Source organism: Myxocyprinus asiaticus, chromosome 25, assembly GCF_019703515.2.
Source record: "Myxocyprinus asiaticus isolate MX2 ecotype Aquarium Trade chromosome 25, UBuf_Myxa_2, whole genome shotgun sequence".
Taxonomy (NCBI): domain Eukaryota; kingdom Metazoa; phylum Chordata; class Actinopteri; order Cypriniformes; family Catostomidae; genus Myxocyprinus; species Myxocyprinus asiaticus.
Window position 1 is genome coordinate 41,017,164 of NC_059368.1, and position 26,201 is coordinate 41,043,364.

A 26,201-nucleotide genomic window follows, 5' to 3' on the forward strand; every position below is an offset into this window, starting at 1 on the left:
AATGTCCTGCCTACAACCCCCACAAGAAATTCAATAAAAGGACTCTATGTTTTCATTCAACTCATTTTATTGACTGTGGCTCTATACCATCAAATGAAATCACAGATTTTTTTACATTTTCAAGTTTGTTTTTTTTGTTTTGTTTTTTTGTGCATTAAAGAACCTGATTTTCCTTCCCCTTACTGAAAAAGAAAACTCACTGTTTTTCTTTAATACTTCCCAGAAAAATAAATTAAAGAGCCAACCATGAAATGAATAGGAAAACAGAAAAAAACTATTTAAAATGGTCCACCTTAATAAAATTATAAAATAAAATTATGTAATGAGTGCAACAAAGAGAGGCTTTATTTGAGGTGCAACTGTTCCCAGTGTTCCTTAAAATCAAAATAATATTTAGCCGTTAAACAGATACAACAAAAAGAGTTACACACAAGCCAGTGTGGACAATGAACATAGCAATACAACTTATGTCCTGTTTTTAAACAAACACATTTGCAAACATCTTTCCTCACTGTGTTCAAGTACTCAGAGTGGAACTCAAACCTGAAGAATATTGCTTAATTAACTCTACAAAGAACATCTCTGCAAGATGTCACAGATTCAACTCTAAAACCAAAAATATAAATGCCTCAAAAACAAACATTTTGTAAATGAAGGACATTTATCTAACATTTTCATTTAGCCTGCTACATTTCCTGCTTTTTTTAACAGCTTAAAGTGTGACAACAGATGCTTGCAATTGCCAAACTATAAAGAAATAAGTTCACCACAAAAAAAAAAAAAAAAAAAAAATTAATCATTTACTACCCCTTATGTTGTTCTAAACTTGTTTTATTTTCTTTTGTGAAACAAAAGGAGATATTCTGCAGAATGTCCACTTTGCTCTTTTTCATTCAATTAAAGCATACAGCCACCAGTGGCTGTCAAGTTCCGAAAAAAAAAAAAAAAAAAAAAAAAAAAAGAGGAGGAGTTAAAATGAAAGTAGTTCATACAACAGGCGCAATATTGTCTACTGAAGTCGTATGATGTGTGAGGAACAAATTGAAATTTTAGTTGTTATTCACTGAAAATAATCCTCTCTGCTGTAACTCTCAAATTAAATATGGTGCAACATGCCATCGTGCATCTATGTGCCACTTTTGTAGTCAATTTCAGAGATCTGGCAGGTGAGAAATTATTAGTAAATAAGTAGTCTGTTTCTCACACAAAGCTATCATATGGAATCAGAAGACTTAGAATATAGTGCAGAAGTGGCATGGAATACTTGTTTCTTTGTTTTTTAATTTTTAAACTTGACATCCCCATTCGTCAGTCACTTTCTTTATATGGAAAAGCATATTCTTAAAAAATTACCCTTTTGTGTTCAATGGAAAAATTAACAATTTGGATTTGGAAAAAGTGAATAATGACAATTTTCAATTTTGGGTGAACTATTTCTTTAAATGACATAATAAATGGCAGAATAAATTTGTAAAATGTAATCTAAAACTTGAACAAAACGGAATCAACCCTGAAAATATTAGAAACATTTTAAAGTAAAAGCTAAAATAAAACAATTGAATTTCAATTGAAATTTGATATGTAAAAACTCAACCAATGTAAAAGTGAGAACTATGAGCAAAGATGCCCTTAGCAAAGCCGGCCCTTTACTGTATGTTTTCAATAACTGGATGGCATTTCAAGTTCAAGATTTCTTGGGACAGTGTGAAGAAGAGTCTGTGTTCAGAACTTCAATCATGGTCCTTGTGAACTGGAACGTCTCTGAAACCGATGGAATGTTCTGGTACCAACTCGGCAAACTAGTTTGAAGAGAGAGGAAAAACAAGGTTTTCACAAATGTGAGTGGTTCTTGCTTGCGCAAAATGCGCCACCAAAATGCTACAATGTTGTGGCTGGCTACCAGAGTGTTGCTATGCGGTTGCTATGGTGTTCTGGGTAGTTGCTGGCCCAAGTAAAAAGAACCCACCCCCAAGTCTATATAATATTCTGGCCTCTAGATATGACTCTGGTCCCTCCTCCAGTGTAAATCTATGGGATTGTTTTTCATCTGTTTTATTGTCCGTCAAGCAAAAATTGAAAGTTGGTTCAATTAGAAAAGTAATAGCACATCTCTCCCCAAAAGCCACACAATGTGACGAGTTATGCACAAAAGTTTAATTCTTACGGTTTGTTAAAGTCCCTAACCCTAAGTATGAGCAACAGTAACTTATTAGCAACTTTACAGGTTTAAACACACTCTATAGTGATGCTTGCATCAGCAAACAAGACTAATATTTAAAAATAATGCTTGCAGGGAATTCAGGCGAAGCATACAGCTATCATATAGCGTTTTGTCTCACCTCTTTAAGTTCATCCAGCTTTTGACTGTCTTACTGAAGCGATCAGGACTGGCTGTGGTCATCGCCTCAAAGTCAAACAGCTGGTGACAAACCACAAATAGTTTACACAAGGTTACCACACCTTTTGACCAATGAATTTTCCATGACTCTTCCAGTCATTCATGATGTTGGAGTTAGGATTAAAAAATCCTTCTATAGAAATCACACAAGGAGCAATTTTTAGCTAATGAAATATTTTAGATCAGAACATAACTAAAAAATTTTAGACTTAAAATACTAGAAAGTAGACATTTCCATGATATTTCCAGGCTTGGGAATCTCAATTTAAATATTCCCTGATATTTCCAGGTTTTCTATGACCGTCGGAACCCTGATTACAACAGATGCATCAATTGCTAATAAAACCAATGTTAAAAGTGTTGTAAAAGACCCACTGTTGCACTTGTGTATATGGTTGAGTGAAAAAGAGATTTGATTGATTTGACATTATTGATGTGTTTGATGTGGGAGATTTGTTTTTATAACAACAATAGTGTATTTACCTTTCCAGATGGGATCCGGCCCAGCACCTCTTTCCTGCTGGCCATTAGCGCTCCCATGACAACAGAGTATGCCACAACACTGCAGGGGTATGAGAGAATTTAAATATCACAAGTTTAACAAGGTTTTAACTTTCTTTATCTTATCATCATTATGGCCCTATTTTACAATGAACCATATATGAAGAAGAGCCATTTTAATACATTAATTTAAAAAAAGTAAATAAATTCCCTTTACAAACTGACAAATATTTAAAATTGACATTTAATAATGATAATTTAGTACATTATTTTAAAATACAACTTTTGTTGAAAATTGCATTTAAAAAAAGGCATTTACTAATTTCTTTTCTTTTTATAAATTTGCCAGATCTGTTTAAAATGTTACAGAACAGGGGCCTGGGACCATGAGCGACCACACATTACGCGCTCAACAAGCCACATGATATGATGTGCGGATTCGCACATCATATCATGTGGCTTGTTGAGCGCGTTACCGCGGAGACGTAGCGCATGTGGAGGCTTCACGCTATTCTCCGCGGATTCGCACATCATATCATGTGGCTTGTTGAGCGCGTTACCGCGGAGACGTAGCGCATGTGGAGGCTTCACGCTATTCTCCACGGTAACGTGCTCAACAAGCCACATGATATGATGCGTGGATTGACGGTCTCAGACACAGAGGCAACTGAGATTTGTCCTCCGCCACCCGGATTGAGGCGAGTCACTACACCACCACGAGACTTAGAATGCATTGGGAATTGGGCATTCCAAATTGGGGAGAAAAGGGGAGAAAATCAAAACAGTTACAGAACAGTTGACCACGTGGATTCAACTGGCAAATTCTTTTTGCAATTTAAATGTTGATTCATAAATATAAAAATTCTATCACTTTAAATTCAACTTCTTAATTGAATTAATAACACAATATTCTGATTAATCAAATTAAATGCACATTAACTTTTAATGAGAAAGCTCCCCTAATAAATTTAGATAACTCAGATTAATTAAAATAATTAAATATATTATAATTCCGATAATTCAAAAACATTACACCATATACATACCTGTATATTGTGACAATGGAAAAGCATTTAGACAATACAAAAAGTGGCTTTAAAAATCAAAATTTTGTTTGTATTATTTCCATATCTTTGAACATAACCTTATTATTGCCTATTTCCATCTGCGCTATTTTTAATGGTAGGTCTATGTACTCATGTATTAGATGGACGCTTTTGCCTCATCTCACTAGTTTTCAGAGACTCTAGTCATAAGCGCTGTGTTTTTAGGATGCTGTGTCAAGTTAAATGTAGTTTGAAACTTTAAAAAAACGCATCTTTAAAAAAAAGAAACTAAACTTCTCTCTCCCCATCCTTCCCCAAGAGTCCCCCAAAGCTGCCAAATTCGCTCGATTTCCAGCTTATGGCCTATGTCATGTTAAGCAGACTCGGAAAGAGCTCATCTAGGAATTTCACCAAATCCCTGCCGCCTTCATGCTCAGGAATTCCAACAATTCGGACGTTGTTTCGTCGATTACGATTCTCCAAATCTTCCAGTTTTTCCAAATGTGCTGCAAATCTTTCTTGGTCGCTAGCGGATTAGCAGCTAATTCCCTCTCCGATGACTCCAAATAATCGATCCGTTTTTCGACATCCGACAATTTTGTAACCAACTCAGGGAATTTCGCCTCCATGGAAGTAATCGATCGACGTATTACAGACAAATCCTCCAAGTCTGTGACGACTTTCCTCAGCATTACAGACATACTGGACAGCTGACGCTGAATTTCTCCCACCGCACCATCCAAACCGAGTCCCTGGTCTGTGGGCCTGTCTGGGGTATCAGCTTGAGCACATAAGTATCTTTTAATATCTCCAGAGCCTGAGGATTTTGAATTCTTTGACATAATGTCTTCATAAAACAGTTAAGAATCAGGGTGTATCGAATCTCACCGGTTTATGACACAAAAATAATAAAACATTAGCAAAGTGCGCAGAACTCGCTGCTCACTTGTCCGACCCTCACATGGCGTCACGTGACTCTCCTCTAAAAAACGCATTGAGATCCTGCATTCTATTGTACTCCGTTAAGCTGTCTTTCAGCACAAAAGCGAGTCTGTGTAGGGTTGTGCTGCCTGCTCTCTAGGTTTGACGAGGCATGTTGCCTGTACAGTTGGAGCTGACTGCCCCCTAAGTGCCACAGATTCACAAAAAACATCAAGCTTGAATTGCTCTGATGGTAAGAAGATTCATTTATTGTGGAATTTACGTACAGGTCGGGGGCATGATTGTGTTAAATTTTTACATGTTATTTTACACATAATTATTACACTAAATTAACACGTTATATCAGCCCTAGTTAAATCATCATACAAATTGTTTTAAATGTCAATTTTAAATGTTTGTCCATTTATAAAGAGATTGATTGATTTACTTTTATTTTCAAATTACTAAACTAATTTTTCGTGTTTTAAATGGCACCACTACTGCTCCATACAATGACATTCCACAGAAGTGTGCACAGGGGGATGAAGTATAGTGAGCAGCAGACAATGGAATTTGCATCTGGTGCATAAACACTCTCTAAACAGGCAGTGTAATGGTTTTCTTACCTGGAGCCTCTGGACAGCGGCATGAGATTACAGAAGTAATACACCAAAGACAGAATTAAATTACACACTGCATCTGCATCCTAAAGAGAGAGAGAAAAATCAGCACTTCTGATATAAAAACATTTAACACACACCAGCAAATCAGCAGGTTGACTTAACATTTACGATATTTATGCATTTATCCAAAGCAAATTACAGTGCAATCAAGAACATATCAGGACATTTGTTTCCACAAATTAGAACTCAAAATGTAAATGTAAACTAAATCTAGATATAGTTTTCTAGATTATATATATGCTATATTAGTACTTCAACCAAAGGAGACAGTAACATGAGTGCTGTAAAATAACGTCCCAAAATTGTTACTAGTACAGAGATGTGACAAAACAAACGTGAAATAGATTTTTTAAAATAACGATTTAGAAAGGAGTATGAAAAAAATGTGAAAGTGTCAAAAGCTGAGAATCAAGTGCTCATGTAAGAGTTGTTCGTAAGAAAGCGTTTGAACATCAAATTAAAATGTGTGCTGTGGCGTGTTCAATGATTCAGACATAGATACTGTATATGGGTGTAACAGTTTAAGTGGGTGTATCTGAAATCTGTTTGTGTTAGAGCCCCATCACACACAGATCACAGATCTCTCATGACTCTGTGTAACAGGTAAGACAGGTGCAGATTCCACAGCGGCGAGTCTGTGTTTACGTGACACTGAATTCACCTACTACATGAGATGTGGCGATTGAACACACACAGTTGTGTGATTGTGAATTAACTTTTTATTTTGGGAAAGTCAGGTCATCAGGGTTTTTTTTCTCGCTCCAGGATCGCACTGATTCAACTCCATCGCAAGTTTAACATGTCAATGTCCCAAAACGCAAGAACATTTACATTTATGCATTTGGCAGATGCTTTTATCCAAAGCGACTTACAGTGCACTTATTACAGGGACAATCCCCCCAGAGCAACCTGGAGTTAAGTGTCTTGCTCAAGGACAAAATGGTGGTGGCTGTGGGGATCGAACCAGCAACCTTCTGATTACCAGTTATGTGCTTTAGCCCACTATGCCACCACCACTCACAAGAAATCATCACATGTTAAGTACAATTTACTTATTTAATTAACTATTAGCAGTCAGAAAAAAATATGGAATTTGAAAGAATTTTACAGTGGAGTGGTAACTGGGCACAATTTATGGAGTGAACCAAGAGCAGGGTTTCTCTCACCACTGAGTGGGGAGCAAGCGAGGAGCAGAAAATGGAAAACCCAGACTGGAGTCCGAGCAGATTACTTGAGTGGAGAGGCAGAAATTTCCCTTTTTACGCAATCAAATAGTCTGACCAGAAGTCACCGTACAACAGTGATTCCCAGTCAGGGGTGAGCACCAGTGAGTACTTAAGCAGGTAGATTTTGTTTTTTGCACCTTGACGTATTCAGTTCCTTTTTCAAGAAAACAAATAACAAAAACAAAGTGTGATACTAAAGATTCATGAGGTTATGCCGCAGAGAATAACGTGAGCCTCCACACGCGCTAGGTCTCCGCGGAAACGTGCTCAACAAGCCACGTGATAAAATGCGCGGATTGACTGTCTCATACGCGGAGGCAACTGAGATTCGTCCTCCGCCACCCGGATTGAGGCGAGTCATCACGCCACCACGAGGACCTAGAACGCATTGGGAATTGGGCATACCAAAAAAAGGGAAAAAAGGGGAGAAAAAAAAATAATTATGGTTATAATATTTTGTCCACCATAAATTCTACTATACAAAATCTGTGAATTACTCATTTTAATTAAAATAATAATCAATAATTGTAATAATGGCCATTTTATTAAATGGAGCACATCTGTAGTTTGGTGTTGGAGTATTTAAGCTATAAAGAGAGACTGATAGAAAGACAGAAGATAGAAAGGCAAGTTAACCAGTCAGAAGGACAAGTCAAGGAAAACAGGGTTCTTACCCCTAGTTCAGTTGAGAGCATGAGAGTTTTGCCTTTGGCAGTGAGATCTTTGTAGAGAGCATCAATCTCTGACTGATACTGCTGTGTCCTCTCATCTGTGGTCTGAGTCTCCACAGAAAACAGCATATTGCCCACTCTAACACACACACACATGAATGTAATGCCATAAGACACAAAATAAATCCTGCTGTACTGTGAATGCAAACTATTCTGGCTACACAGCTGGGGATTTTTTAAAAGCTATTTTTATGGTGCTTTCATGTGGAGCTCAACAGCCCCAGACCTCATTCTGGAGAAGAGCAATGAACATTTTACAATATTTCTCCTTATGTGCTCTTAAAAAAAAAAAAATAAATAAATAAATCATATGGGTTTGGCCAAGCATTCACTTCTGAATAAAAAAATAAACTTGTTTTCCCTCTGAATTAATTTTATTTTTCTTACCTCAATGGCAAATAATGTTTTAAAGATGTATAGGTATTTTTTTTTTTTACTGGAAAACAAACCTGCCTAAAGACTCTTATCATTGCCAGCTCATCCCAAAACCAGAATACACTGAAAATATAGTAAAGAACATAATGAACTTTGCATGCAGGATGCTTTAGAATGGTTTAGGTGGAAGTTCTCACCGATCTCCAGTGATGGTGATGGTAAAACCGTCATATTCTTTTCCAGGATCCTTCATACTGTGCACTTTTGAGTTAACTGTGAAGCCGTCTCTGGTTTTACTGTTGAACTGCTTCAGGAAGACAAATCACAGTGAAATACATCAGAGAAACATTCACAACACCTTCTCCTGTATTCAGAACATATTTGTTCTGTTCTATTAATACTCAGTGATATACAGTAGTTGACCAATATGGCTTGGCTGGATGGATGATATTGTATAACACTGATACAACTAATGTCCTGAGACAACTATTGACAATGCTTTTATTTTGCAATTTTTACATAATAAAATAAAATTGTAGCAAATGAGACCCACGCAATTGCAGAAATGAAATAAACAATAAACATTCTGCAGAGTCTTTCTCATCAACTGTTCATATTTTGGGCAGGTTTACAGTTTTGGCCTAATCCTAGATTAAACACTCATAATCATCATATCAGCCTGTTACATATTGAAGGATTTCTCAGATTCACATTAGACAAACAATGTTGGAAAGTCACTATTGAGTCACAGAGCGTGTCTCAACAAAGATTTTATTGAAATCTGATTTAGTTTTTTTGTCACATAAATCACCCAGCTCATGCTTTACTGAGATGTGGATAAGAACACTGTGACAGACAGCTGTTAAACTTTTGTGCTGGTCATGTTTAAAGCCCCAATCACACCGCCAGCTACATGCAGCGACAAAGAGACAGAATCTCAAAAATTTTCAATGGGAGCTGGCAATTTCAGGTGATGAGAGCAACATTGACAGTTGGCAGCTAGATGTGCTAAAACGTTTTGAATGCTAAAACTGTGTATTCTACAAAAAAAAAAAAAAAAAAAATGGATGGTTGCAAAAGCATTCGGTGTGAACTGCCCCTTACAGTTGGTGGAGGTACTTGGCCTTTGCATCTTGCTCTCTTAATAAGCGTTTTTCAGATTAAGCAATTCGTTTTTTTAAATGCTTTTTCAGGAAAGGAGTTCAACTCGGAAATGTGTGTGTGTCTCGAGATTCTCGCATTTGGTTCCATTCTGTTGTGTTCATTCTGTTTGAACAGCCTCTTGCCTGGGCTAATAGTCTGAGCCGCTTCACCACCAAGTTCAGCCGAATACCACTGCTATCAGGGAATATTGCTACCCTACATACACTGTAATGAATAAAAAACAATGTGGTATTTAAACATCAATTTAAAAAAATCAGCTGACTTTAAAGTTAAAATATTATTCGAATTTTAAAAATATTTAAGGTAAAAATTTGAACTTAGTTTATCTGCCCAGTTGACAGCCCTAGTCTGAAGACCTCATACATTCACGGCAATTTATTGGCTGATGGCACTTAAGCGATGCCCCCTAGGGAGTTACACCACGGGCTCATAAAGGTGCTTGCTTTCTCGCCATTGAGTCAGATTTTCTGCAAAAGGCACGAGCCTGTGCAGCTGCTAGAGAGTATGGCAAGCTATGCAGCATTTCGTTCCCCTCAGGGAACCAAGGTTACGTACGTAACTGAGACGTTCCCTTTCCGAGAACTCGAGCTGCATATGATCGCTATGTGAATGGATACATTCGCGCCATGCAAATAGTAGCTGCCAACTGTCTAAGCCCGTGTGGCAAGCATATAGCAGCGCACAAGTGAGCTAAAACTTCTGAATAAAAAATTATGAATTTACTCCTGTTCCAACAGAGAGAACCTGGGAAGCAGGAGTCAATCCCTCGTCCAGATTATAAAATCTAAAAAATGTATGCAGAGGACCACCCTGCCACCATACAAATGTCCTCCAAGGACGCACCTCTAGCAAAAGCCTATGAGGATGTCATGCTCCTTGTAGAATGGGCTCGAATACCCGAAGGTGAAGGAAAACTGCGCGCTTCATAAGCACTCGAAATTGAATCAATAAGCCAATGAGACAGTCTTTGCTTGGACACCGAAGCACCTCTGTTGCAGCCACCAAAGCACACAAACAACTATTCTGAATTATGCCAATGGCTAGTACGGTCAAAATAAATTCGCAGTGCCCAAAATGGACAGAGCATATATATCCTTTTAATGCTCCTTTGACTCAAATGGAGGAGCTGGACTCACATCGCCTGCGAGTCCAGCTCCACACCTAGGACTCTCTTGTCTAGGTTTACACACAGCCCTAGATTACTCAAATGGCTGAGAACGACATCTCGATGTTGAGCAGCCAAAGTCTCTGAGTGAGCTAACACCAACCAATCGTCGAGATAATTCAAAACACGGATGCCTTGAAGCCTCAAGGGCATCAGAGCTGCATCCATGCATTTTGTTAAAGTGCATGGTGCCAGTGCAAGTCTGAATGGAAGGACACAAAACTGGTACACTTTGACCCCAAAAGCGAATCTAAGAAAATGCCTGTTTTGTTTCAGCGTAATCTGAATATGGCGTCCTTCAATTCTAGATACAAACCAGTCCCCCGGCTGTGGCATTATTTGTTTCTACTTCAGCATTCTGAATTGACATTTCATTAGAGTGAAATTCAAACGTCTAAAATCCAGAATGGGATGCAAGCCGCCATCTTTCTTCGGGACCAGAAAATATTGGCTTTGAAAGCCGCATTCTCTCCGAGGAGGATTCTCTACTGCTCTTTTTTCTAAGAGAGAATCAAAAATGGGGCATCCCGAACAGAGATGTCTGTCAGAACAACCCCACTGAATATTGGCGGAGACCGCCCAAATTTAATTACATAACCATACTCTATCGTTCGAAGTGCCCAATTCGAAACGCCCTGCAACTGCTGCCAAGCTGCTATACGGGCAGACAGAGGAATTAATGCAAGGCTCTCGCCTGTAGCGCAACATATAACCACTAGATGGCACGCTTGGCTTACTTTTGATGACTGCCCCACAACCAGCGGCAAAGCGGAAGGGGGCCTTTGCACCTCTACTACTGTGGCTGGTTGAATGTGATTTAATAATGTTTCTGTCTTTATTATATTCAGGCATAAATGATGAGCGCCCTGAAATGCATTTACAGCAGGGACGCTGACAGAATAAATCTTTTCCCTGGTATTTTAAATGGGGAAGAGTGTGTGAACATTCAGGGGAATGTTTATTTGAGAAAAGTGATTCACCACAACAGCCCCAGCATTCTTTATGGGGGGGACAACATGTGGTGCTAACGTTCACTGTGTTTTGAGTACACTTGTGCTTGATGAACATCGAATTCTGTTATGCATGTCTCGAGACCATTGGTCATGGAAACAGAGGCTGAATTCGGGAAGCATTTTTTAAATGTTCGCTCCCCAGAGCAAGCTGCATGGGGAAACTGAACCATATTCTGGATGTCAGGCTTTCGAGGCGTGTACAATGGCGAACTCCTCCCGATACTGACTGAAGGGCAAACAAGGGAGAAAGATGTTTATACGGTCCAATTTCATTCACTGAATGGGGGCTCACCCTTTGTTACACAGCAAGCCCGTCAAGCTTGTGTAGACCTTTTTTTTATTGTACTTTCTATATTACACGTGCCCTGAGACCCTTGGTCAGGGTGAGGCGTTTCGTCTCGATTCGTAGGAGGCACAAAGTCCATTGTCTATCACCCTCGCAAACAAAAGTATCGCCTTGACCAACTTGTTCCCCAGTGAGAGCCACGTGGGGGGAAATTGAGGGAAAGTCCAACGGTGAACTCTAAGGCATTCCTAACGCGATGCGCTTGGTTGGACTGCAAAACCATCGTGTGTAGATCAAACAGCTGTCTGAAAAGTGCGACATCCATGCCGCCATTGAAAAATCGAGCAGAGATATCAGTGCACGTGTCTCTTCTCTCGCCAGAACGCCCACTAGGTCCACGAAACTGGCGAAAGAAAAAATGAGTTAAAATACCTCACATCTCCTGATAGAATCCCAAGAGAATAATGGCACTGACAAAGTACTCTGCAAGTTGGTTCGCCATCACTCAGTTGGGTGATATTCTCTTATTCCAGCCCCCTCGTTCTGTGGCCGGGATCACTGGTCCATGACTGAACCTCTCCGCTGCGAGCAGCACTTCGAACGTGGAGGGGAGTGAGAGAGAGGCCGAGGCCGCTCCTCCATTGCCTTATTCATGTGTATTCAACCAGAACGACACAGAAAGACAATAGGGACAAAGGGGCCCATTTTGTTTCCTTACCTTTCAACGACAAATTCTCTCAAACAGCGTTTTTTAATGGCCAAGGCTCACGACATGCATGGTCTTTCACACGCGTTGTTCATCAGAAAATGGCTGCCGAGCTAGGCCTCAGAGCATGTCCTACGAGATTCATGCTTTCGCTCAAGGGGAGGGCGATAAACATGAAGAGGATTCCGGTGTCCGTTCACACTCCTATTTTCTCAGACACAAAGCCGAAATCCCAAACAGCTCCAGCACATGGAGCTCCAAATCTGGAGGCCGTAGAACTGGAACAAGCGGGGATAACGCCTCCTGGTGAGAAATTAAGAGCATCGACGAAGCGGCGTTGTCCTCGTCGGTCCCTTGTAATGTTTGGAAAAAAATACATTGAAATTGCTCTGAAATTTACGCTGTGTCAACGATGTCCTTGCGTGTTTGCCACTAAAAAATAATCCTCGCTTTGACGTGAGTCGCTAGAAACAAACACAGGGTAAGACAATTTGTGCACTGAAGAACAGAAAATCTGACTCGACTGGATGGCACGAAAGAGAGCACCTTTATGGAGCCTGTGACATAGCTCCCAAGGGGGCATCGCTTAAGCGCCATCAGCCAATAAATTGCCGTGATTATATAAGGGCTTCAGACCATGTGACACTTGGACGGTGTCCCATAGCGATCATACGCAGCTCGAGTTCCCCGAAAGGGAACTGATTCTTAATCAAATTAGAATGACGTGTCAATAATAGACAGCATTATGAGTTTGATTGATAGATCGTTCATCTTGTCCATCAAATGCTGCACTCTTGCAGTTTTTATAAAACACTCTCCCATGCACAAAGTTTTTATTCCTTGCCAAATTAGAATATCTTAGTTTTACCGGCAATATGTCTCATCTGTGATCAGATTTTCAAAAGTTATGGCCAGACGTGCAGTTAGAGTGACAGCAGTAGAAATGCCCACTAGTTACATACAGAACCAGTGACTAGCGACATCAATCCCTGTCGGTGTGAATGGGGATTAATGGTCATGTTACCTTCATGATGGGCAGTAGATCCTCCACTTTATTCACATTCTCCAGAGCCTGCTTCACTTCATGAAGACCTTGTGGGTTATATACCCTGATGGAGAAAGGAGACACCAATGAATGAAAAAGGTGAATGAATGCTGAATGAATGAATGACCAAATGAGGTGTATATACTATGAATGAACAAAATGTATATATGAAAAAACGAATGAGGTATGTGAATGAAGTGTGTGAATGAATGACTAAGATGAGTAAATTAATGAACAAGGTATTTGAATGAATAAATGAACAAGGTGAGTGAGTGAATAAATGACCAAATGAGGTGTGTGAATGAATGAACAAGGTATCTGAATAAATAAATGAATAAAGTGAGTGAGTGAGTGAATGAATGAATGAGGTGTATGAATGAATGAGGTGTCTGAATGAATGAACAAATGCAGTATGTGAACGAAGTGTGTGAAACTGAATGAATGAATGACCAAAGGAGGTGTATGAATAAATGAACTACGAGTGTGAACGAATGAATCAGGGGTATAAACAAATGAATTAACCAAGTGTGTGAATGAATGCATGAATGTGTGCAGTTTATGTTGGTTAAATGAGTCTCACCTGTGATAAACCAGTATCCTGTCCTTTACAAAGCTGAGAATGCTAGTGAAATATTCCAAATATCTGATATTGATGATCTGCCCCCTGTGAAACAACAGCAACATCAAAATCTAAACTTAGTTTACAAAGCTTAAAAAACTGTGCAGTCTGTGAATCAGATTAGAGGCAAATGCTTGACAGTCAACTGAAAAGGAAAAACGCGAGAACAACTAAAAACATCAGTGGAAGACCCCGTTTACACCTGGAATTAAGATGTGTTTTGGATAATGCGATCACATGTGGTCAGCTCTAAATACAGGTCTAAACAGGGTCTAAAACACTTTGCGATCGGATCACAAAAACCATATACGAATGTGCTAAAAAACGCATATGACCACATCACATTTGAGGTGTAAACACTAGTCCGTCCTGATGCGCCCCGGCAGCAGCGAAGCACCACCCCTCATCTGTCAATCAACCGCTGAGCTAAAACAAGAGCTTAAACTTTGCCAGTTACGAGCAGTTTAAAACGAAAAACCATCCGATCTGAAAATAAGTGGATACATACACAATCATGAGAACTTCATGAATCTTTTTCAGTGTGTCTGAAATCAACATGCAGGGACCAGCTCACCCGAGATGCATCTTAATATCAGGTGTAAATGGAGTCTAAGTGAACAGAATTGTTCCTAACGTGTCTACAACACATGATGATGGGAATGACGGCTGACACATAGTTGAATCCACATAGATAAATCCACTAATAAGTCCCTTGGCTATTATATTTTACTGTATATTTGGAAAAAAATTATGTGAAATTTTTAAAAATACCTAAAGTCACAGGACTTACATAGACTGACATAAGAAAAGGTTGTGAATAATAACATGGAGGATGGTAACATTTGCTAAGGCAGGACTGTTATAAAGTTATTAAGGCTTAAGACTGACAGATGTACATTCTGTGTGGAGAGGAAGTGTTATGCTGAGGGCAGATACGGCACCTGATGAGGTTTATGTGGTTGTTAAATCCTCTGCTAAGAGTCCTGGCAGGTATCTGATCCAACCACAACACAGGCTGGTCTGGATCTGCAATTCTGCTATCACACACACACACAGACACACACACAGACACACACACAGACACACACACAGACACAGATCAAACCAGTAAGCCTGTGAAATGCTTAATAACAGCCTAAGGAAAGCCCATGCGATGAGCTCTCAGGCACATCTGCTGGAGTCTGACCTTCTCCATTTCACTGCGATGTCAAACATGTCTCTCCACTGCAGCTGTCTGGTCTTTCCATTGACTCGAACCTTTGAGTTACTCCAAGTACGCTGCATGGCCTGCATCACCTCTATGGTGGCCAAACCCATCGCTATACAAACACACACAAAGCAACTTAATCAGAGGCCTAGACTGAAAAAAACATGCATGGCTCTATTTTCTTGAGGGAGCAAAGTGCAGCGCTATGCGCTATGACCATGCACAACGTCTTAACCAATTTTTGTGAGAGCCCTAATTCTAAGTGCAATTTTCGTGCCAGCACAAAGTGCAAGTGGGCGTGTGGAAGTGTTTGCGTAATCTGTGGATGTACGCAGTCCCGCAGTCTCAAGCCATGTCGCTTTGACGCTTTGGCTTGAAAGCAAAGTTTTCAGTTTCCTAATGTTGTTGTTTTCCAAAATATACCATTTTAGAGAGTGTTTTTGAAAGTCTCCGTTTTTGGTGGAGGAAAACTGTGGATGAGAGGCGTAAATGTAGTAAAATAAATGCACTTTCAAATGAAAATGTGTTTGTGTTAACGTCCTAAAACCATGCAGAGCCTTGTAGGTAAGCATGATCATTTTTTAAATTAAAACAAAACCTGACAGGGAGCCAGTGCAAGGATTCCAAAAAAGCAAATGATGTGATCACTTGCCCTAGCCCTTTTCAGGAATCTAGCTGGCAAAATTTTGCACGTATTTATTTAGTGTGGATTTAGAGACGCATTACAACAGTCAATATGAGAAAAGATGAAAGTGTGTATCAGCTTTTCAGCCACGGAAAAAGATTACATATGAAAAACGATGCTATAACAGTATTATTAACCTGAGGGTCAAATTCTAAACTTGCATCAAATACAACATATTTAGCGCATATAACTACAAAATGGAGCCATATACAGATAGATTTAGAGAGAGAGCTTTAGAATGATGGTGAAGGGAGCCAATAAGCATAAATTCAGTTTTATTGCTGATAAGACAAAAACAATTTGGTAACACTTTACAATAAGGTTCCACTAGTTAACAACATTAGTTAACATGAACTAACAATGAACAAAACTTTTACAGCATTTATTAATCTTAATGTTAATTTCAACATATACTATTGTTAAATACTGTTGTATTTGTTAACATTAGTTAATGCACTAACTAACATGAACTAACAATAAACAACTGTATTTTTATTAACTAACATTAACAAAGATTGACACACAATCTATTTTTCTAATATGTCAAAATGTCAAATGTTAATATGAGTGGATTGTCTCTCTCCACGTGGAATGTGAATGGGTTGGGGCATCCCATAAAAAGGAAGGAAGGTTATTTATTTTCTTAAACGTAAGAAATATGATATTGTGTTTCTTCAAGAAATGCATCTTTCCCCACAGGAAGCTGAAGAATTTGGGAAGATATGGGTTGGACATTTTTTCTTTAGTGCTGGCTCAAGTAAGAGCAGGGGAGTCATTACATTGATAAGTAAGCATCTACAATTCAAATGTCTCAAACTGATTAAAGATAAATTAGGAAGAGTCATAATTGTTTTAGCAGAAATTCAGGGGTAAAGGTTGATTTTGGCTAATATTTACACACCTAACGATGGTGATCAGGGCTTTTTTATAGATCTTAAAGGGATGTTGCAAGCCGCTGGCACCCCACATGATATAATATTGGGAGGAGACTTTAATCTATTGATGGACACAGTCCTTGATCATAGTGAAGCAAACGTGTGTAAGCCCCCAAGAGCAAAATTTGATTCATCACAGGATGTGTAAAAATCTTGATCTTACAGATATTTGGAGACTTTTGAACCCATCTGGTAGGGACTATAACATTTTTTTCATCAGTCCATAAGATTTATTCATTTATTTATTATTTATATACAAGTCCCTCAATACATCTGTTGTGGATTGCTCAATTGGAAATACCTTAGTCTCGGATCACGCCCTGGTGAGTTTAGAGGTGTTGCCACATACGGAGAAAAATAAATCATATAGTTGGTGCTGTAATGTATCCCTTTTGCAAAATCCTGAATTCCAACAAATGTTAAAGACTGAAATCAATGTTTATATGGAGACCAACTGGTCCTCAGTATCCTCTGTGGGCATGGCTTGGGAGGCACTTAAGGTGGTTCTTAGGGGTCGGATCATACAGTATGCCTCATTCATCAAAAAGTCCAAAGCACGAGAACTTGTGGATTCGGAAGGGAATATTAAAAGTGCGAGGCAGAGCTGAAGCGCCAAATTTAGTCTGATGGCCTCAGAGAATTGACCCGATTGAAATACAGATATAATACTATTTTGTCACGAAAGGTGGAGTTTTGGCTATTCAGGGCAAGACAGTCATACTTTGAGTCAGGGGACAAAGCAGGGAAGCTTTTGACTAGATACAGTTGTGCTCAAAAGTTTGCATACCCTGGCAGAAATTGTGAAATTTTGACTGATCATGCAAAAAAACTGTCTTTTATTTAAGGATAGTGATCATATAAAGGCATTTATTATCACATAGTTGTTTGGCTCCTCAGGCTGCTCTGGAAAAAGACAGTGTGGTTGTTTCAAGGAGCACAATACTTGTTGACCCCTCTCCAAACATAGCGCTTATTGTTGTGACCATAAAGCTCTATTTTGGTCTCGTCACTCCAAATTACAGTGTGCCAGAAGCTGTGAGGCGTGTCAAGGTGTTGTCAGGCATATTGTAACCGGGCAATTTGGGTGATTCCTGTTACCATTATGATTTAAAAAGGAGCCAAACAACTATGTGATAATAAATGGCTTCATATGATCACTATCCTTAAATAAAAAACAGTTTTTTTGCATGACCAGTCATATTTTCAAAATCAATACCAAAATTTCACAATTTCTGCCAGGGTATGCAAACTTTTGAGCACAACTGTATCTAGCCAAAAGCTTCCCTGCTTTGTCCCCTGACTCAAAGTATGACTGTCTTGCCCTGAATAGCCAAAACTCCACCTTTCGTGACAAAATAGTATGATCTTTTCTGCATGATCAGTCATATTATCTAAATCAATGTCAAAATTTCACAATTTCTGCCAGGGTATGCAAACGTTTGAGCACAACTGTATATAAAGCAGAGAGTCTTTTTCTACCATTCCCTCAGTGAAATCTGCTGGTGGTGAAATTTTTACCTAGGCCATTGATATTAATAATGCTTTTAAACAATTCTGTCTTGATCTCTATAATTCCATGTCTTCGTCTAATGATGAAGATATTAGAAATTGTATGGAACCATTAGAACTCCCTAAACTGATGACTGAGCAAAAAAATCTCTTGATTCTGAGATAAACTTGGAGGAGCTTGGCAAGGTAATTAAGGCCTTGACTACAGGCAAGGCTCTGGGGCCAGATGGCTTTGCCGCTGAGTTTTTTAGATCTTATGCAAGAGAACTGGCTCCACTTTTGTTAGAAGTTTATACAGAATCATTAAAGAATGGAAAGCTTCCGCCAACCATGATGCAAGCCCGGATCAGTCTGATTCTTAAAAAGGACAAAGATCCAAGCGAGTGTAAGTGTTACTGTCCAATTTCCCTGATCCCGCTAGACATTAAAATATTGTAAAAAATGTTGGCTAATCGATTAAGTTATGACATCTCTTATACATATAGATCAGGTGGGGTTTATTCAGGGCTGCAGCTCTTCTGATAACATTAGGCGTTTCATCAATATCATGTGGTCAGTGGTGAATGATCAGACTCATTCGCTGCCATCTCACTTGACGCCAAAAAGGCATTTGATATGGTAGAATGGGATTATCTTTTTAAGATTTTGGATATGTATGGGTTTGGGAGCATGTTTATTGGATGGATTAGGTTATTTTATAGACACCCGGTAGCGGTGGTAAAAACAAATGGATTAATTTCAGAATATTTTACTCTGGATAGGGGCAACCGGCAGGGTTGCCCTCTTTCCCCATGTCTTGCCCTGGAACCATTAACAGCCGCGATAAGAAAGGAAGATGATTTTCAAGGGGTGATGGTGGGAGGGGTGGCGCGTAAGCTTTTGCTTTATGCAGATGATATTTTATTATTCGTCTACAACCCTATTAGATCTATGCCTGACATGTGAAATGTCGGGGCCTGGGTAGCTCAGCAATTATTGATGCCGTCTACCACCCCTGGAGTCGTGAGTTCGAATCTAAGGTGTGCTGAGTGACTCCAGCCAGGTCTCCTAAGCAACCAAATTGGCCCCATTGCTAGGGAGGGTAGAGTCACATGGGGTAACCTCCTCGTCACGATTAAGTGGTTCTTGCTCTCAATGGGGCGCGTGGTAAGTTGTGCGTGGATTGCGGAGAGTAGCGTGAGCCTCCACATGCTATGAGTCTCCGTGGTGTCATGCACAGCAAGCCACATAAGATGCGTGGACTGACGGTCTCAGAAGCCGTGGCAACTGAGACTTGTCCTCCATCACCCGGATTGAGGTGAGTAACCACGCCACCACGAGGACATAGTACGTAGTGGGAATTGGGCATTCTAAATTGGGAGAAAAGGGGATACAAAAATAAATAAAAAAAATGAAATAACACACTGGCATTAGTATTCAGACCCTTAACTCAGTACTTAGTTGAAGCACCTTTGGCAGTGATTACAGCCTCAAGTCTTTTGGGGTATAATGCGACAAGCTTTGCACACCTGGATTTGGGGATTTTCTACCATTCTTCTCTGCAGATCCACTCAAGCTCTATCAGGTTGGATGGGGACTATCAGTGGACAGCCATTTTCAGGTCTCTCCAGAGATGTTCGATTGGATTCAAGTCTGCGCTCTGGTTAGGCCACTCAAGGACATTCACAGAGTTGTCCCAAAGCCACTTTTGCATTGTCTTGGCTGTGTGCTTAGGGTCACTGTCCTTTTGGAATGTGAACCTTCGGCCCAGTCTGAGGTCCTGAGCACTCTGGAACAGGTTTTCATTAAGAAAATCTCTGTATTTTGCTGCATTCAGCTTTCCTTCAAACCTGAGCAGTCCCCCAGTCCCTGCCGCTGAAAAACACTCCCACAGCATGATGTTTCCACCACCATGCTTCTCCGTTGGGATGGTATTGCGCAGGTGATGAGCGGAACCTGGTTTCCTCCAGACATGACGCTTGGAATTGAGGCCAAACAGTTCAATCTTCATCAGACCAGAGAATCTTGTTTCTCACATTCTGAACATTCTGAGAATCCTTTAGGTGCTTTTTTGCAAATTCCATGCAGGCTTTCAAGTGTCTTGCACTGAGGAGAGGCTTCCGTCTGGCCACTCTGCCATAAAGTGTTTTTTTTGTTATTTCTTTGGTGCCAATGGTTTCTACAATCTACTTAGACTTACAATGCTTTTGGGAAACGCAGCCCAGATTGGTGGAGTGTTGCAGTGATGGTTGTCCTTCAGTAAGTTTCTCCCATCTCCACATATGATCTCAAGAGCTCAACCAATGTGACCATCGGGTTCTTGGTCACCTCTCTTACCAAGGCCCTTTTCACCCATTGCTCAGTTTAGCTGGGTGGCCAGCTCTAGGAAGAGTCCTGGTTGTTCCAAACTTCTTCCATTTAAGAATTATGGAGGCCCCTGTGCTCTTGGGAACCTTAAATGCAGCCAAAGACAATTTTGTAGCCTTCACCAGATCTGTGCCACAATCCTGTCTCTACGGTCCTCGAACTTTTCAAAGTTAAGTAGCCCTGCTCAAGTCTAGGGGATCAGTGGGGGAGAAACAAGAAAGAAAGAAAGCAACTAATTTTGTACATTCAGGTCGATCAATAAATTACCACTTGCAAAAATTTACAGTATGGGAGGAAAGTGAGGAGGAAATACTAGAGCATGGTATTTCCAGAAAAGGATGGTTAAATGGTAAGAAAGATGTACATCAAGGGAAGAACAAAGACACAAGCATAATTTGCAATGACCATATCTAAAAAGTGTCCTTTGCTATGTGTAGGAGAATCAACAAACTGTATGTAAAAACACTCCAGTTGAGATTTGTTGTAGTCAATGTGCATATTAAAGTCCCCCAAAATAATAACTGTCTTGAACTTGGACAACATTGACACAGATCAGAAAATTCAGTCAAGGCGGCTTAATTTGATTTTGGAGGATTTTAAACTGTAACAATGTGGGTAGCATAAGGTACAGAGACACTTAGAACAAGTTATTCAAAAAAAGAAAACAATGGTACAGACACAGGGCTTATGTTGTACAACAGGTTATATATCAAAATAATACGCCCGCCTCTACCATTGAGACAAAGGAGATCGAACAACCTGTACCCCGTAGGAGTAGTTTTATTAAAAAGACCATAATTTTGTTTGTGCCAGGTTTTAGTTATACACAAGTCGTCCAGTTTTAATTTTTTCTTTGATAATATCCGATATAAGCAGAGCCTTGTTGTTCAAAGGGCATGCATTAAACAATGCTGTTTTGACCAGACTAAGAGACTCGGAGGAAGACGAGGTATAATCCCAAAGGGGAATACTCTGTGAATCCGCACCCACAGTAAATCCAAAGAGACATAAATTCTGGGCAAGGTCACAGCAGGGAAAACTCACAGATAAGAAAAGCAGTCCAGAGTTTAAGCAGTGATCCCACATCACAACAAGGAATTATTAAAAAACAAAAACTTGCAAAATGTAAAACCTGCGGTACCATTCAAATAAAAATAAAGAAAAAAATAAACGGTAAGAGGAGAGGCAGCCAAACGCCAGCGATCCCTTTTTCAACTGGAAGCCAATCCTTTAAAAGATATTAAGAGACCCTTGGTTGCAAGTAAATTAAATCTCCTTGAGCACACCACTTTGTTCTCAAACTCAAGTCCCATTCCAGATTTATCCAACCTAAATATTACTTCAAAATAAATTATGTCTGCGTGTTGCTCGCCGCGACACAACGGTTGAATGTGGGTCAGATCTTATGTTGATAATCAAATATCCACCTAAGCGAAACTACAATAAATGTGACAGAAGAATCTTGATGGGTATGATTTGGGATTTTAAAGAGCTCTGACCTCTGTGTATTCTGAGGTTTGGTAAGAAGCCTAATGTGTCGTATTGCATTAGCGTGCCAAGATGATCTGCTGTACAGATGAGCTTTTGAACATCTGCAGAGTAGCTTTCAAAGTTCTGAGGTAGAACATCTCTAAAAATGACATAGAGAAACAAAAAGAGAATGAAAAAGTTAAAACATGCCAAGATATACGGACATCTAGTTATTCACACATACAGAAGCAACAAAAACGTTATGCCTATGATGGCCAGAAATGCTGTCAGGCCTCATTTCACTTGTAAACTCACTTAATATGAGGCTGAAGTCCGGGCTGCTCTTCATAGTCCTCTATGAGGAAGGGAAGGTTTTTAGCCCAGTGGTTCTTAAAGTTTCCTGGTAAATCTTGATCAACATTATATTCAGCAACAGGTACATCCAAATGAGAGTGCAAATAGCGGGAGTACTCTATTACACATGACAGAAAGTGAAGTCAGAGAAAGAGAGGTGTATTTCAACTCCAAACATTTAATTCGTTGTAATGCTGAATGACTATCTTACATGAGGTTTTTTCAAATGTATAAAAAATTACCTCAGGAAATTATAGAGTAAAAGCTTTTTAGTGTGTTTTAAAGATATATTTTTACCAATAACAAACACTATTACATTACAGGGATGTAAAAATGATTGTTACAATGATAAATCAATGCATCGATTGCAGAATTTAAAAACTGAATATTCAATGAATTGATTGGCAATTTAAAATTAAATATTCAATGCATCAATTGTAAAAACAAATCAAATATTCAATGTATTGATTACAGATTTTAAAAACTGTATATTCAATGCATCAATTGCAGAATTTAAAAACTGAATATTCAATGCATTGATAACAGAATTTAAACATTTCAAGTAATTACTATATAATCATGTATTCCACATTCATTTTTCATTCAGTTGTTAAAATTCCACAAATTTAGATAACTAATCTATGTCCAGGCATGGATACATTTGTCCATGCAAGTACAATGTTTAGGTGTGTTCAGCATCATTTCAAATATAATTACGCTCCATATATATTCATATATTTATGCGCATGTACTACTGATATGCTAAATACCCTATGAAATCAAGCTCTGATGTCTCACCTCTGAGATATTTGACTTTGAGATACTCAGAGCTGGCCTTTTGCCCCAGGAGAGGGTCATTCAGTAGGACTTTGGTCTGAGCTTTGATGCCCTCATAAAACTGCCCCATGGCCACATGACTGAGACCCTTCATGTACTGGCACACTTCATTATAGGGCTCCAGCTGCAGACATCTCTGAAACACATGAGAAAAATGATAAACAAACTACTCAAAATACAACCTCAGCACTCAAAGTTCATGAACCAAATTCAAATGTGCGATCAAAGCACATCCTGTCAACCATATCTGACATAATGACAATGATTTTATTTTTTAAATCAATGTTATTGACGTTTTAAAGAGGGACTTTGAGGTTGCACTACTCTACACATCATCCAAGCTGAGCTTCAATAAAGAGTCAGCAAATATATAACTAAAGAGATATAACTTTTATAAAAAGAGAAAAAGTATGCAGAAGTAACTGCAGCTCTAAGCTATAATTTGATGCCATCTCTACACCACAAAACAGACTATATCACCCACCATTAAGTGGTTCCAACTACATATTAAATATAAAAATTCTGCCATCAATTGTTGTTCCAAATGTGTATGATTTTCTATCTTCTGGGGAACCCAAATGTGATGTTAAGCAGAATGTTAGCCTCAGTCATCAGTCATTTTCGTTGTATGAGGAAAAAAGATGCAATAAAAGTGGATAAATGTGTAACATTTCCTTTTTTGATCCAGGGAAGAAATTCATACTGGTTTAGAACAACATTAGGGCGAGTAAATGATGACAGAATTTTCATTTTTGGGTGAACTATATCTTTAAGAAAGTAACTAGGATGAATTTTAAATTTCATGTTGACAGGGAAATTCAACACTGTTCGTGGCAGACAAAGATATGCTTGAATCACCTTAAAGTTGCCAATGGCCTCCTGCAGGCTGCCGTGATGGTACAGCATCATTCCTCTGAGCTGGAGGGACTGAATGTGGTTCTGATCCAGTATTAGAGCTTTCTGGAAGCTCTCCATAGCGTTCTCAAAATCACCCAGCTCCCTAGACACACATATTTATGCATTTGGAAGACACTTTTATCCAAAGTGACTTATAATGCATTCAACATCTACATTTAATCAGAATGTGCGTTCCCTGGGATTTAAACCCATGACTTCAGTTGCTAGTGCTGTGCTATACCAGTTGAGCTACAGGAACACACACACAGTATATTGGCTCAACATGAACATTTCAAATGACTGACTGTAGAATCATGTGTGAGTTGTGTCTCACCTGTAAGCCTGGCCCAAGCTCTTATATGCATCTATGAAGTCTGAATTAAATTTAAGAGCTTCTTTAAACACCTCTATAGCCTCCTGCATGCACAAAACAGCATTATAAAGTCAGTTGAACCAAGTTACATTAATAAACTGCAAAGTAGTGGTTCTCAACTGGTGGGTTGCAGGTCTGTTCTGATAGGGACATAAGCAGAAGGGAGAAAAACAATACTAACTGCAAAAAATGAAATACAACAAATCATATAGTTGTGCATAGTTAAGATTAAAATACTTCCCCTATTTTTTGTTGATGTCAAAAGCCGAGCATCCAATCAAACTCTGTATTTTAAAACTGTATTTTGTCTGTATTAAATATTCCAACTATACAAGGTAAAATAAGATACGACCCATTTAAATAGGAGTTCACTTGCAGCAATGTGTTTTGTGCATTGAATGGCTGCTGAAAGCACAAAGCCATTGAAATTCAATTCAAATTTAGCAACCAATAATAAACCAATTAATACATTTCAATTGTTGACATTTTTGTTTGGTTTTGTACAATAATAAATTCTGGTACCGTTTCAGACACCATTTAATGCCCAATCTGTGGACTGAAGCAAAGTCAGTTGCGAACCATTGCTCTGCAGTCCAGTGTTAAATTTAGCAAACTCCTAAACAGAGCATTCTTAAATGTAGACTCCATAAGGTTTATAAATCAGTGCTCTGGACTGGTTCTGAATTATGCAATAGTAATGTGGTTTTGTGATGGTATGAAGATTTGGTTTACCTTAAGGAGGCCTCTGTGGAAGAAGGTCAGGCCTTTATAGAGCATAGCGATGGGCTGATTCTTCTTCAGCTCCAGAGACTGCTGGAAATCCTCCATAGCTGCCAAATAATCCTGAATGACAATGAGACAAGAGAAATAAGGTTTATCTGTACAAATGACTGATTAATAAGCATTTAATACTATAATCATATTATATTTATTATTAAATGACTATATTAATCAATAATAATAATGAACACCATACAAACCATATTTCAAACCATATCAAACATTAGCACTTAAATGATTATCTGCTGGTTTAAGGTTAGGCAAAATTCATGAGAAAATTCACACCCTACAGTATGTTGAATTGGAATGAAAGGAAGAGGAATTTACTGAATTGCAATTCAAAGAAATTCAACAGTCAAACAACAGGGGGATTTCATTAGTCCAACACAAGCAACAAGACAAACAATTACATCATAACATTCATTCTGACTAATTATTGATGCCAATTCATTTATATCCTGATACATCAAAAATCTTTTTCAGCACCACAAAATTTCCACCATTTTCAGTTAATATTATAAAAGTAAATATTGACATGTTGAATCTATTGATAATATAAAATAAATTGAGCTTTAACCACACAAGTGAAATAAAAATAAACAGTTTAGGCAGTATTGAGTGTAATTTTTATGTGTACAGTAAGGGTCAGACAGTGGGTGGAATAGGAAAATGGTGAAGTTACACAAAATGTAAAAACTGCTAAGTCTTAAGCACAGCGCTATGCGATACATCACATGAGCAAAGTCAGTGGGCATGGCCATGAAGTTTTTATATTTTTGTGCAAGCATGCACTAAATCTAGGTGCAATTGGGTTGGCGAAATCACTGTCAATAAAACATCAACATAAATGAAGACAGACTATTCATAAGATTGTGTGTAAATGGGCTGAATGCAGTGCATTAGAAGAATTGAAATATGGAACATTTGTG

At 38.8% G+C, this 26,201-nt stretch overlaps 1 protein-coding gene across 4 annotated transcripts in view; it reads right to left on the minus strand.

Annotated features, from left to right (window-relative positions):
* Window positions 1-64: 64 nt before the first annotated feature.
* ttc13 (tetratricopeptide repeat domain 13) overlaps window positions 65-26,201 on the minus strand; it is a 48,607-nt gene continuing 22,470 nt past the window's right edge. Inside the window, exons 8-23 of one of the 4 annotated variants that reach the window (XM_051654739.1) lie at window positions 25,225-25,335; window positions 24,454-24,536; window positions 24,081-24,222; window positions 23,184-23,358; window positions 22,347-22,503; window positions 22,061-22,191; window positions 15,066-15,198; window positions 14,821-14,913; window positions 13,841-13,924; window positions 13,240-13,324; window positions 8,079-8,185; window positions 7,450-7,585; window positions 5,493-5,572; window positions 2,882-2,960; window positions 2,340-2,419; window positions 65-1,799 (exon numbers count right to left, since the gene is read on the minus strand). In XM_051654739.1, coding sequence (XP_051510699.1) covers window positions 1,685-1,799; window positions 2,340-2,419; window positions 2,882-2,960; window positions 5,493-5,572; window positions 7,450-7,585; window positions 8,079-8,185; window positions 13,240-13,324; window positions 13,841-13,924; window positions 14,821-14,913; window positions 15,066-15,198; window positions 22,061-22,191; window positions 22,347-22,503; window positions 23,184-23,358; window positions 24,081-24,222; window positions 24,454-24,536; window positions 25,225-25,335 — 1,791 coding nt within the window. In that variant the 3' untranslated portion in view covers window positions 65-1,684. Of the gene's footprint in view, window positions 1,800-2,339; window positions 2,420-2,881; window positions 2,961-5,492; window positions 5,573-7,449; window positions 7,586-8,078; window positions 8,189-13,239; window positions 13,325-13,840; window positions 13,925-14,820; window positions 14,917-15,065; window positions 15,199-22,060; window positions 22,192-22,346; window positions 22,504-23,183; window positions 23,359-24,080; window positions 24,223-24,453; window positions 24,537-25,224; window positions 25,336-26,201 lie in introns of all 4 variants that reach the window. The other 3 variants (XM_051654737.1, XM_051654738.1, XM_051654736.1) reach the window with 3 other exon arrangements.